Here is a 13,541-nt window from a genome sequence, read left to right on the forward strand (position 1 = left end):
TATTGTGTTGCTGTCAATTTCTTCCTTTATAGTTATTAGTATTTGCTTTATATGTTGAGTGCTTATTTACTTATAATTGTTATATCTTCTTCTTGGATTGATCCCTTGATCATTATGTACTGTCCTACTTTGTCTCCTACAACAGTCTGTGTTTTAAAGTCTGTTTTGTCTGCTATGAATATTGCTACTCTGGCTTTTGATTTCCATTTATATGGACTACCTTCTCCCATTTGTTTACTTTCAGTCTGTAAGTATCCCTAGATCTGAGGTAGGTCTCTTGTAGATATGGGTCTTATTTTTCTATTCGCCCAGCCAGTCTGTGTCTTTCGCTTCTTCATTTAATACATTTACATTTAACGTAACTATGAATATGTATGATCCTATTGGGCTCCCTTGGTGGCACCACTTTCTTAATTGTTTTAGGCTTATTTTTATATGTTTTTCTTTCTCTTATGTTTCCTTCCTAGAGAAATTTCTTTAGCATTTGTTGTAAAGCTGGTTTTGTGGTGCTGAATGCTCTTAACTTTTGCTTGTTTGTAAAGCTTTGGATTTTTCTATCAAATCTAAACAAGATCCTTGCTGGGTAGAGTTTTCTTGCTTATAGTTTCTTTCCTTCCATCACTTTAAATATACTGTGCCACTCTCTTCTGACTTGCAGAGTTTCTGTTGAGAAATCAGCTGATAATCATATGGGAGTTCCTTTGTATGTCTTGTGTGTGTGTGTCATTTTTCCCTTATTGCTTTTAATATTTTATGTTTATCTTTAATTTTTGGCAGTTTGATTGCTATGTGTCTCAGTGTCTTCATCTTTGGGTTTATCCTATCTGGGACTCTCTGCTTCCTAGACTTTGTTGACTATTTCTTTTCCCATGTTAGGGAGGTTTTCATCTGTTATCTCTTCAAATACTTTCCTGAGTCCTTTCTCTCTCTTCTCCTTCTGGGACCCCTATAATACAAAAGTTGGTGTGTTTTAGGTTGTCCCAGGGGTCTTTAGGCTGTCCTTTTTTTCTTTTTTTATTCTTTTTATATTCTGTTTTGAAGCAATGATTTCAGCCATTCCATCTTCCAGGTCACTTATCCATTCTCTTAGCACAATTATTTTGTTATTCTTTCTAGTGTGTTGTCTATCTCTGTTGGTTCTTACTTTAGTTCTTCTAGGTCTTTGGTGAACATTTCTTATATCCTCTCCATTCTTTTTTGAAGATTCTGGATCATCTTCACTGTTATTATTCTGAATTCTTTTTCTGGAAGGTTGCTTATCTCCATATGGTTTAATTGCTTTTCTGGATTTTATCTTGTTCCTTCATCTGGGATGTAATCCTCTGCCTTTTCATTTTATTTAACTTTTTGTGATTGTTGTTCTTATTCTAGAGGCTGCAGAATTGTAGTTCTTCTTGGTTCTTCTGTCTGCCGTCTGGTGGATGAGGCTATCTAAGAGGACTGCGCAAGCTTCCTCATGGGAGGGACTGTCATTGAGAAAAACTGGATCTTGCTCTGGTGGGCAGCACCATGATCAATAAAAATTTAATCCCATTTTATGCTAATGGATGGGCTGTGCTCCCTCCTTGTTAGTTGTTTAGCCTGAAGCAACCCAGCCCTGGAGTCTGTAGGCTCTATTGTAGGGCAGACGGCATCCTCCAGTGTCAGTGGCACTTCCTAGAATTGCTGCTGTCAGTGTCATGGTGAGCCACTGCCACCTCACACCTCTGCAGGAGACCTCCAACAGTAGCAGGTAAGTCTGGCTCAATCTCCTGTGGGATCACTACTCCTTTCTTGTGGTTCTTTATGCACACAAGATTTTGTGTATGCCCTCCAGGAGTGCAAAGTCTGTTTTCCACAATCCTGTGGAAGTTCTATTATCAAATCCCACTGGCCTTCAGTTTCCCTGGGATTTCCTTGTCCCTTTGCCAGAATCTCCAGGCTGGGAAGCTTGATGTGGAGCTCAGAACCTTTGCAATAGTGAGAAAACTTTTTTGATATTATTGTTCTCCAGTTTGTGGGCCGCCCACCTCATAGGTATAGAGTTTGATTTTATTGCGATTGTGCCCCTCCTGGCATCTCGTTGCAACTTTTCCTGTGTCTTGTGTATCTTTCTTTGGTGAGTTCCAGCATCCTCTTGTTGACGGTTGTTCAACAGTTAGTTGTGATTTCAGTGCTCTTGCAGGAGGAGATGAGCAAGCGTCCTTCTACTCTACCATCTTGAACCAATCTCCCTTGTTGGGAATTTTTAAATTGTGAATGAAGTATTAATAACTTACAGGTAATCTGTTTACATTTCTTTTTCTTCAGAAAAAGGTTTTGGTTGATTGTATGTTTCTAGAAATTTATCCATTTCTAGTAGGTTGTCAAGTTTGTTGGCATTCAGTAGTTCATAGTAGTCTCTTATGATCCTTTTTATATCTGTGGTATCAGTTGCAGTGTCTCCTCTTACAGCTCTGAATTGAGATATTTGAATCCTCTCTCTTTTTTTGGTAAGTGTGCGTAAGTTTTTGGTGAACATTTTCTTATTTTGGTAGACAGACATTTATAGTAGCATTGTACATGATAGCCAAAAGTTGGAAATGATCCACATGTTCACTATTGAACAAGTAGATAAATAAAATGTTACGTCCATAAAATGGAATAGTATTTAGGAATAAAGTACTGACCTATAATACTACGTGGATGAGCCCTGAAAACACTGTGGCATGTAAAAGAAGTCAGTCATAAAAGTCTACATATTATATAGTTTCATCCATATGAAAGCCCAGAACAGGCAAATATATAGACACAGAAAATAAATTAGTGATTACTTAGGGCTAGGTGAGGAGGGCACAGCCAAGAAAGGAGAAGGGTAGGAAGGTAATAGCTAAAGGATATAGGATTTTTTTTTAAATTAAAATATAATTGACATGTAACATTTTATTAGTATACAATGTAGTGATTCAACATCTGTATATATTGTAAAATGTTAATTATAATAATGAACATTATTATATGTTCACTATATGTGAACATGTTTTTTTTTCTTGTGTATATACATATGTTTTAATTTCTTTTAAGTATAATTTAGAGTATACAGTAACTTAAATTTGTGGCATGAATATGTTTTATTTTTCTTTTAGCACTTGTGTTTATTTAAAATTTATTCTTTTTTTTTCCAGCGAGTACTGAGCCATCAAGATGATACAGCTTTGCTAAAAGCTTACATTGTTGAATGGCGAAAATTTTTTACACAGTGTGATATTTTACCGAAGCCTTTCTGTCAACTAGAGATTACTTTAATGGGTAAACAGGGCAGCAATAAAAAATCAAATGTAGAAGACAGTATTGTTCGAAAGGTAAGTTAGTTTCCTCAGTTTTCCCTAATATTCTTCAGAAATAGGGTGAGTTGAAGACTTTCAAAATTTGCACTGAAATGGGTTTTTCTACTTCACATGTAAACAAACTCTTGTTCAGCTTTTGCTGCGTTTTATTGAATAATATTGCTTCTTTTTTATTTAGTTTTGGTTCTGTTTTCTTTAATATGGTCTTAAGCTGTAGATCTGTGTTTAGACATTACCTCCTTTGCTTTTCCTTTTCACTTTCTCCTTTTCCTAGTTTTATCTTCAGAATTTTATTTCCTTCTTTTTTATACTTTTACTTTTTTATAAATTAAATTACTTTTTTGTCTGTTCAAAAAACCCTTCCATTAATATATTACCTTCTGGAATTTTTGTGTTTAATTGTGGCTAAACTGCCGTAAAAACTCTGTGCCCAGTGACAACTCATGAATTAATAGAAAGAACTCAGCTCTGAAATTGCAGAATCCCAGATTTCCCTTTCAGTTCTTCAATCAGTTACAACCTAACTTTGCTGTCCTTGTTTTTCATATGTATTTAATACATATGTATTTCTACCTGTGAGAATCAAATGGAACCACAGATTTTAAAAGTAAAAAATTGGCCATTTGAACATTGAACAACTCACTGGTTATAGCAACCAACATAGGCATTCAAATAGTGGCCTGTACTTTGTTGCCTTTTCCCAGCCTTAAAGTTTGTGCTAATACTGACAGCATGTTCATGAGTATGTGTGTGCTCTTTCCATAAATAGAAAATTTATAAGGTGAATTTGTATATTCTTTTGAGATTTGTTATCAAACATATTTTCAATATATCCTTTTCCCACTTATCATATATTTATACAAATATGCATATGAACGTCCCAAACACATATCATTATTTCTGAAATTCAACCTTCAAACTATGTAGAGAAAGTAACATTTTCCGTGTATTACCATGTTTAATTTTGCAGCAAATACTTGAAATTTATACTGTTATTTTCACTATTTTCCAGTTGAGAAGCAGATATATAAGTAACAGCTGGAATTCAAATCCAGTTGTGTTTGACTCTAACAAACACTTGTTCTTTGCTGTTGTTTGCCAGATGATATTTACCGAATTTAAATATATTGGTTTCCTATAGTATTCAAGTGAATGTAGGACTAAGAGTTTGCTTTCCTTTATTAGCATTTGTACTTAAAATTTTTTTGTGTGTATATGGTACTTGGTATATTAATAATTGAAATGATTGCCTATTTTGTTCTTTTTTTCCTAGCTTATGCTTGATACATGGAATGAATCAATCTTTTCAAATATAAAAAACAGACTTCAAGATAGTGCAATGAAGCTGGTCCATGCTGAAAGGTTAGGAGAAGCTTTTGATTCTCAGCTTGTCATTGGAGTAAGAGAATCCTATGGTATGTTCTGAACTTTATGATCAAATATCCTTTTCATGGAAATGCTAAGACAATTATAGAATAGTACTATCACAGTTACATTTGTTAGCATATAGTGACATCTGCTTTTAGTGCCCTATGCTTTAAGAGTACAGAAAAGATATTCTTCAATGAAACCTGGAAAAATTCATATTTGTGTAGTTAATATTTATTTTCTCCATTTCACTCATCTCTTAGCTAGTTAATCTTTGTAGCTATGTAAATTAGAGAAACATAGTCTTAAAACTCTAACTTATAAAAGGTAACCATTTTTTTAACTTATATTTTTAGGGCATCAGTTAATTTCATGTGTATATATTCCTTTCCAGACTTTTCTTAGTCATTCAGTCAAATCCTCTGTTTCCTCATGGAGGGCTTTCCTAATTCCCAGACTAGGTTAGGTGCTTCTTAGTACCTATGCTTTCCTGTCATAATACTTTAGCATTTTTAACTGTGTTCTTGACAGTGTATCTTTACTGATCATAGAATGTCTGACACAAACAAGTTTTCAATAAGAAGATTTTATATTAATGAACCTTTGGTTATCTTTGACTTGCTTTCTGTGTTGCCCTTGTATTTCTTTAGATATAAAGTCTAGATTTTCTTTAGCCATGTCCCTGAAATTTCTTCCTTTTTATTTCAATTGCCACCAGGTTAGACTTCTTTAATTTCTGCTTCTCATGGATAGAGGAGCCTGGTAGGTTGCAGTCCATGGGGTTGCTAGGAGTCAGACATGACTGAGCAACCTCACTTTCACTTTTCACTTTCATGCATTGGAGAAGGAAATGGCAACCTTCTCCAGTGTTCTTGCCTGGAGAATCCCAGGGATGGGGGAGCCTGGTGGGCTGCCGTCTCTGGGGTTGCAGAGAGTTGGACACGACTGAAGCAACTTAGCAGCAGCAGCAGCAGACTTTTGAAACAGTCTTCTTATAGTGAGACTGTTGCTATCACTTAACCCATATACTTTCACAAGATTAATTTTTAAGTACTGTTGTATTGGTATTACCCATGTAATGGTATGCCATGCTAAATTTAGGTTACTTAGCCAGAGAGTTGAGATTCTCCATAACCATTCCCAGCTTGCCATTCTGCCTTATCTTCTATTAACCTTACAGTCCATTCAGACAACCTTGTTGTATCTTGATTTAATCTAGTATTGTTCTACTTCTGAGTATTTACTAACCAGTGTAAATGCTAATTTGTTCCAAAAGACTGAATTCAAATCCCATCTTTTCTGTGAGTGGTTTCTTGATCATCCAGTCATTAATCAGTCTCATTCCTATTCAAAAATAGTTCACATTTTCTGTACTATGTGTCACTTTACTCCTTTATGTTGTTACCTTTTCAAGTCTTTTATAGAGAAGGATTTTGTCTTATATGACTATACGTTCTTATGGGCATGGTCACAGTCCCTTGAACATGACTCCTCAATATTTGTTTTTCATTTATTGTACTCAGAATACTGATTTCAATCATAATTAGAGTAAAATTTTATTTTTTGTTTTTCAGTTAACCTTTGTTCTAATCCAGAGGATAAGCTCCAAATTTATAGGGACAATTTTGAGAAGGCATACTTGGATTCAACAGAGAGATTTTATAGAACACAGGCACCCTCGTATTTACAACAAAATGGTGTACAGAATTATATGAAATATGTAAGTCAGAACCTAGTATATGTGATCATTTGAGCTGTTTTCTTGATGTTCTTAAAATGATTGCTATTTTGCTTCTGGACAGGCAGATGCTAAATTGAAAGAAGAAGAAAAACGAGCCCTACGTTATTTAGAAACAAGACGAGAATGTAACTCTGTTGAAGCAGTAAGTAATTTTGTAGTTTGTTTTTTGAGATTATTGAAGGCAGTGGTACCCCACTCCAGTACTCTTGCGTGGAAAGTCTCATGGACGGAGGAGCCTGGTGGGCTGCAGTCCATGGGGTTGCTAAGAGTCGCACACGACTGAGTGACTTCACTTTCACTTTTCACTTTCCTGCATCAGAGAAGGAAACGGCAACCCACTCCAGTGTTCTTGCCTAGAGAATCCCAGGGATGGGGGAGCCTGGTGGGCTGCCATCTGTGGGGTCGCACAGAGTTGGACACGACTGAAGCGACTTAGCAGCTGCAGCAAAGTGCAATAGCACAGGGGTGGCAAATACGTGATGCAAGTAACATTATTTATCATTTCTCACTCCTGTGACCAATATTACTAATTGATTATAGTATTCTTTCCCAGTGAGCCAAAGCACAGCTTCAGAAGGCACCTTATTCAGAACTCATTGTTTTCCACAGAGGTGATGTGCAAGATAAAATCTGTTTGCCATCCCTGCTCTAGACTTTTCTATATTTATTTAGTTTTTAATCAGTCACCTTTTATTATGTTTTGTGCATACCTAAAGTTAATCATAGTATGGATTTTCAGGTGGCAAGTAAAATATGCTCCTGAGAGATACAGTTGATTCTCAATATTCATGGTAATTACATTTTATAAAATAGTGGCTGCAAACATCAAATGAGTGAGCACCAAATCATTACTACAAGGGGATATTTCTTCTTACTATGGGAAGGTGTTTTCATACTTCTCTTGTAGGAAATAAAATATTAATGACTTGGTAAGAGAACATCAGTCTTCTATATAGTTTTTGTTTTATGTTGTAAGTTCCTCAGTTTAAAAAAATGACCAGAGGTACTTGCCATGCTACAGTATATATTCTGGTGTTTTCTTTTACAGGGAGGGTGACAGTGTGCTTTGTTAAGGAATTTAAGAATCAAATTTAATGTAGAAGTAATATTTCCTCTAGTTCCTTTCAGTCTTTGGAGCCTACAAACTAAATTTAGATTTACATTCAAAAATGTAACATTCAAGTTTGCTTACAACCAGACTTTTCAACTACAGTTGGGATTTCTTTTTTCTTCTGATTTTTCTTTGGCTTCTTCCATCTTGAGTGATAGTGATGTTTTATTTGTTCAGTAATTGGACTGAGTTGGACCTTTTTTCTCTTGTTTGTTTTGCTTTTTATTATGTGCAGTACATTTCCTCTTTCAAATAACTCTGGTACTGGCAGAAAAGGAAGCATTTATAATGGTTGTTTTTAGAAGTTCCCTGTAGAGATTTAAAACCAGTCTTGGTAGTTCCTGGTAGCTCAGCTGGTTAAGAATCCACCTGCAATGCAGGAGACCTTGGTTTGATTCCCAGGTTGGGAAGATCCGCTGGAGAAGGGATAGGCTACCCACTCCAGTATTCTGGCCTGGAGATTTCCATTGCGTTGCAGAGTCGGACACGACTGAGTGACTTTCACTTGAGCTTCATTTAGAAGTTAGGGAAGGCCATTGAATATTTTTAAAACAAGTATGCCATGTTCAAAATTATCCCTCAGAAAGATTAATCTAGTGACAATATGAAAGATTAATTGGAGTGGGTAATAGCTTGGGTTAGAAGTGGGAGGTTTTTGCAATAATTCAAGCTGGGTATTTGGAGTACCAAATAGGTTATAGCAATGGGAATGGAAAGATAGAGGGTAGAAACAGACTTCCCAGAGATGGAACATTATGTCTTATGAATTGGGATGAAATAGTGAAAGTCAACAATGTTTCTGAGGTTTTGGCTTAGGAGAATCATGCTGCTGCAAAGAGACTTGGTGTAATAATATATCTTGGTAGTGAGGGAGAAAGATGAGTTTAGTTAGAGGGATTTGAATATTTTGGGTTGATTGGTCTGAATATATGACTTGATGGGGATGTTGTAATTTTGTAAGGTAGAATTGTTCTTATACTATAGTTTATACATCTTAGTTGTATCATATTTATACTAAACTGAACAGAAATTCAACTATAGAGGTCTAATTAATAGGGTGATAAGAGAGAGGAAGAAAAAGAGAATGAGGAAGGTGGAGATAAACAAATACACATGAAAGCTTATATAGAGCAGTTAATTCTCCCTCTCTTAAAATACACATATATACATTTTGGGAAAAAACTTGAGATAGAAGATGTGAACTTGCTCTTTCAAAGAATCCCAAGTAGTATGAACATCTTACCACACTGAATGATTTTAGAGTCTAAAGATAAGTTTTTGTTTTGTTTCAAGAAAGATCCTAAGTGCAATATAATATGCTTGCAAAGAAATGGTGCTTTACTGGGGAGATGAGAAGTCTGTCTGTATGATTTGTTTTTATTTTCTGTTTATTTTTATAAATTAACTATTCTGATTGAAATATAACATATATACAGAAAAGTGTACAAAAATCTCAGGTTAATAAGTGAATTATCACGAAGTGAACGTACCTGTGAAATCACCAGAACAAGAATTATCAGCAATTAAGAGCCTTCCGTCATGCTCCTCCAAATTATTATTACCATCTTTTTTCCCAAAGGTTATCACTTTTCTAACTTTTAGGAACATAGATTAATATTAATCAGTGACCATTATATAGTTTGTACAGCAAAATTTGGTGCAGAGAAAACATTAAGCATGAAAACTGTGGACTTAACTGTAACATTGGGAATTTAAGGCTTAATGCAGGTACATTATTATATATCTCATTGAGCTAAGGCTATTATACTACATACATAATATTTGTTATATATTTGTTAATTTACAGTTTCTGTTTCCAAGAGAAATGACATGTTAAGATGAAATAAGTTCTAATAGAAGGAACAGTAAACCAAAAAATCACCAAGTCCTGGGTTCTAATTTAAAATTCCACAAAGTATGAACAGTATTATTTGAATAGTTACTAAGAAAAGAATTACTGCCATCCCTGAAAATTATTTAGACCAAATTTACTACCCTAAACTCTGTTTTAGAGGAATTATCAGCCATCAGAAAATGGTATGCTATATCTTAATGCTTTATTGATACTGATTTTAATCAATACTTACCTGTTAAGCTATTCTTACTAGTGGAGGACAGTTGTCTATCAGTTCATATGGGGATACAGATATGCACGATGCATACACAACAGTGCACACCAAAGTTTAATTTTAAAATATGTACATTTTTGACATTTGTGTTTTCTCTGAAAATTAGGAAATTATTATGATATATCAGTTACCTTGTTTGAAAGTTGTAAGACTTACTCTTCAAAACCTGATTATTTTCCAGTATATGCAAGAAAACAAATTTCTGGACTAGTATTCTGTGTAACAAAGCAAGTCTTACCTAAGTAGTACCCAGTTATGAGGCCAGGCCTAATAAAGACCAAATACACATTTCAAGTAATATTCATATAGTGCTTAGTTTACTGAATTCCTTCCTTGTTTATAAGAGTTTTATTTTGTTGTTTGGGGGTATTCCAAACATCTGATTGTATCTTTCTAGTATAAATATCTCATTTTTCCTTCAGTAGATTAAATCTGCTAGTGGTTTATTTTAGAAAAATGTTAATAATATTGGAATCTTTGTCTTTCAGTCTTTGAAAGGAGTGCTTCTAAATTTTCACCATTAAGCATGATGCTTCTTTTTGGCATGATGTATGCATTTTATGATGCTAATAAAGTATTCAGTTTATTGTTATTTTATTAAGAGTATTAGCAGGAATGTATTTACCTTAGCCCTAAAGCCAGTATCTTATCTTATGGAGAATCATAAGAGGCATTTCCATGAAGATCATGAACAAGGCAACTGTATCCATTATTTCTGTTGCTATTTAACATTGTGTTAGAAGTGTTAGCCCATGAGACTAAATTACACAAATCAATTAGAGGCAAAAGAATGGGTAAGCCAGAAGGAAAACTCTCACTTTGTCTGGAAAAACTTCAGTTGATGATAAAACTAACTCAAATTGTAAAGTAATTCAGGAAAGTGATAGGATATAAAATTAACATGCAAATATCAGTCTTCATATACACAAATAATAAACAGAGGCTATAGCATTAGGACAAACCTTACTTATAGCAACAACAATGAAAATTAAATACTTGTGAAAAATTTAATAAATTTGTGAAACCTGTAAGAGGAAAAGCTTAGACACTCCAAAGACACAAAAATAGATTTGAAAAAATGGAAAGATACCTCTTATTCTTAAATTCTGTTACTCTAAATGATACAGATGTCAGTTCTTCCTTAAATTAATTTATATATTTCCTGTAATTCCAGTAGAATGCCACAACTATTTCATGAAATTAGACAAGATAAAAAAATTCACATGGAAAAATAAACATGTAAGAATAGCCAGGAAAACACTGAGAAAGAAAAACTTTGAATAGAACTAGCACTATCAGACATTAAAACATAAATTCTCTGTAATTAAGTAGTGTGGTATTACAATGAAAGAAACAAAAAGGTGAACAGAGAACTACAAAAACAACTGAAAAACAGGTAATAAAAGGGTCAGTAAGTACATGAAAGTGTTAGTTGCTCAGTCATATCTGACTCTTTGTAGCCCCATGGACTGTAGCCTCCCAGGCTTCTCTGTGGAATTCTCCAGGCAAGAAGACTGGAATGGGTAGCCATTCCCTTCTCCAGGGGATTTTCCTGACCCAGGGGTTGAACCCAGGTCTCTTGCATTATAGGCAAATTCTTTACCATATGAGCCACTAGGGAAGCCCCAGTAAGTGTATGCTGCTGCTGCTGCTGCTAAGTCGCTTCAGTCGTGTCCAACTCTGTACAATCCCATAGATGGAAGCCAACCAGGCTTCCCTGTTCCTGGGATTCTCCAGGCAAGAGTATTGGAGTGGGTTGCCATTTCCTTCTCCAGTGCATGAAAGTGAAAAGTGAAAGTGAAGTCGCTCAGCCGTGTCCAACTCTTAGCGACGAATAAGTGTATACATATCAATAATTACTTTATATGTCAGTGGACTAAATGCTCTGATCAAAAGACATAGGAGGCTGATGGGATAAAAAACAAGACCCATCAATATGCTGCCTACAAAAGACTCCCTTTAAAAGGGGACTGAAAGGGAGCGGTTGGGTTAAGTATTTCATGCAAACAGAAATGACAAGAAAACAAGAGTAGCAATACTCATTTCAGAAAAAATAAGCTTTATAACAAGGGCCATGATGAAAGACAAAGACTGGCATTATATAAGGTATGATACAAGAAGGATATTGTACTTGTTAACATATATGCACCCAATCCAGAAACATCTATATATAAAGCAAATAATAACAGATACAAAGGGAGAAATTGCCAGTAATATGGTAATAGTAGAAGACTTTAACACCCCACTGACATGCGTGGATATGTCATCCAGACAGAAAATCAGTAAGGCAACAGAGATCTGAAGAAAGAACAGATGAGTTGGATTTGTTATCTACAGGATATTCCATGGGGGAAAAAAAGGCAGAATACATTTTTTTTAAGTGCACATGGGATGTTCTCTAGGACAGATCACATACTAGGTCACAAGATAAACACCTTAATTTGTAAGGATAGAAATTCTATCAAGAGGTTTTTGGTTTTTTTCAATGACAATAGTGTGTAACTAGTATAACTATAGAAAGAAAAGTGGGAAAATAACCAATGTGAAGACTAAACAGCATACTCCTAAAACTTCAAAGAGTAAATGATGAAAATCAGAGAGGAAATCATAAAATACCTCTAGACAAGTGAAAATGGAGATACAATTTTCCAGAATCTGTGGGATGCAGCAAAAGCAGTTCTAAGAGGGAAATTGATGGCAATTAAAGGCTTTCTCAAGAAATAAGAAAAATTTCAAACCGCCTAATCCACCACCTAAAAGAAATTTAAAAAGAACAAGCAAAGCCAAAAGTCAGCAGAAGGAAGGAAATGTAATAATAAAGGGCATGGAAAAAATAAACAAAGATCAAAAAAAAATAAAAGATCGTTGAATCCAAGAGCTAATTTTTTGAAAAGATAAACAAAATTGATAAATCTTTAACTGGGTTCACAAAGAAGAAAAGAGATAGGGCCCAAATAAAATAATAAAAGAGGAGAAAGAACAGCTAAAACCATGGAAATAAAAATAAAATAAGTTGAATAGGAGGCACTACTCCCAGATTCATTCTGTGAGTCCTCATAGCAAAGACATTTCAAGAAAAGAAAATCACAGGCCAATGTATTTGATGAATACAAATGCAGAAATTCTCAGCAAAATATTAGCAAACCAAATACAGTAATTCATAAAAAGGATCATATACCATGATCAAGTTGGATTTATTCCAGGATTACAGTGATGGTTCAGTGTATACAAATCAATGTGATACACCACATTAAAGAAAGGAAAGATAAAAATCACAGTATTATCTCCATAGATACAGAGGAGGCATTTGAAAAAGAATGAACATTTGTTCATGGTAAACTCTTACTAAAGTGAGTATAGAGGGAGCATAACAAATGCCATTTACAGTAAACCTGCAGATACCATAGTAATTCATGGTTAAAGCTGAAAGCCTTCCCATTAAATTTAGGAACAAGATAAGGATGGCTATTCTAGCTGTTTGTTTGATATGATATTGGAAGTCCTAGCCACAGCAGTAAGATAAGAAAAAAAGATATTCAAATTGAAGGGAAGAGGTAAAATTGTCACTATTTGTAAATGACATGATAGTTGATATAGAGAACCCTAATGTCTCTACCCCCAAATTGTTAGAACTAAGAGATGAATTCAGCAAGGTTGCAAAATACAAGGTTAATGTATAGAAATCTGTTCCTTTCTATACAGTAATAATGAAATATCAGAAAGAGAAAGTAAAAACCCATTTGAAATTATCAAAGAAAGTTTTAATTGTTAGGAATAAACTTAACCAAGGAAGTGAAAGACATATACTCTGAAAACTATAAGCCGTTGGTAAAGGAATTTGAAGATGATTCAAGAAAATGGAAAGATATATCCCATGCTGGCTTGGA

General features: G+C 34.6%; 1 protein-coding gene across 2 annotated transcripts in view; it reads left to right on the forward strand.

The window, feature by feature from the left end:
• The window catches only part of CUL5 (cullin 5), a 126,344-nt gene that overhangs the window by 62,457 nt on the left and 50,346 nt on the right, over positions 1 to 13,541 (forward strand). For both annotated transcript variants that reach the window (XM_069554946.1, XM_069554947.1), the window contains 4 exons: positions 3,144 to 3,320; positions 4,579 to 4,720; positions 6,248 to 6,393; positions 6,476 to 6,556. In XM_069554946.1, the coding sequence (XP_069411047.1) occupies positions 3,144 to 3,320; positions 4,579 to 4,720; positions 6,248 to 6,393; positions 6,476 to 6,556 (546 nt within the window). The remainder of the gene's footprint in view (positions 1 to 3,143; positions 3,321 to 4,578; positions 4,721 to 6,247; positions 6,394 to 6,475; positions 6,557 to 13,541) is intronic.

Source organism: Ovis canadensis, chromosome 15, assembly GCF_042477335.2.
Source record: "Ovis canadensis isolate MfBH-ARS-UI-01 breed Bighorn chromosome 15, ARS-UI_OviCan_v2, whole genome shotgun sequence".
Classification (NCBI taxonomy): domain Eukaryota; kingdom Metazoa; phylum Chordata; class Mammalia; order Artiodactyla; family Bovidae; genus Ovis; species Ovis canadensis.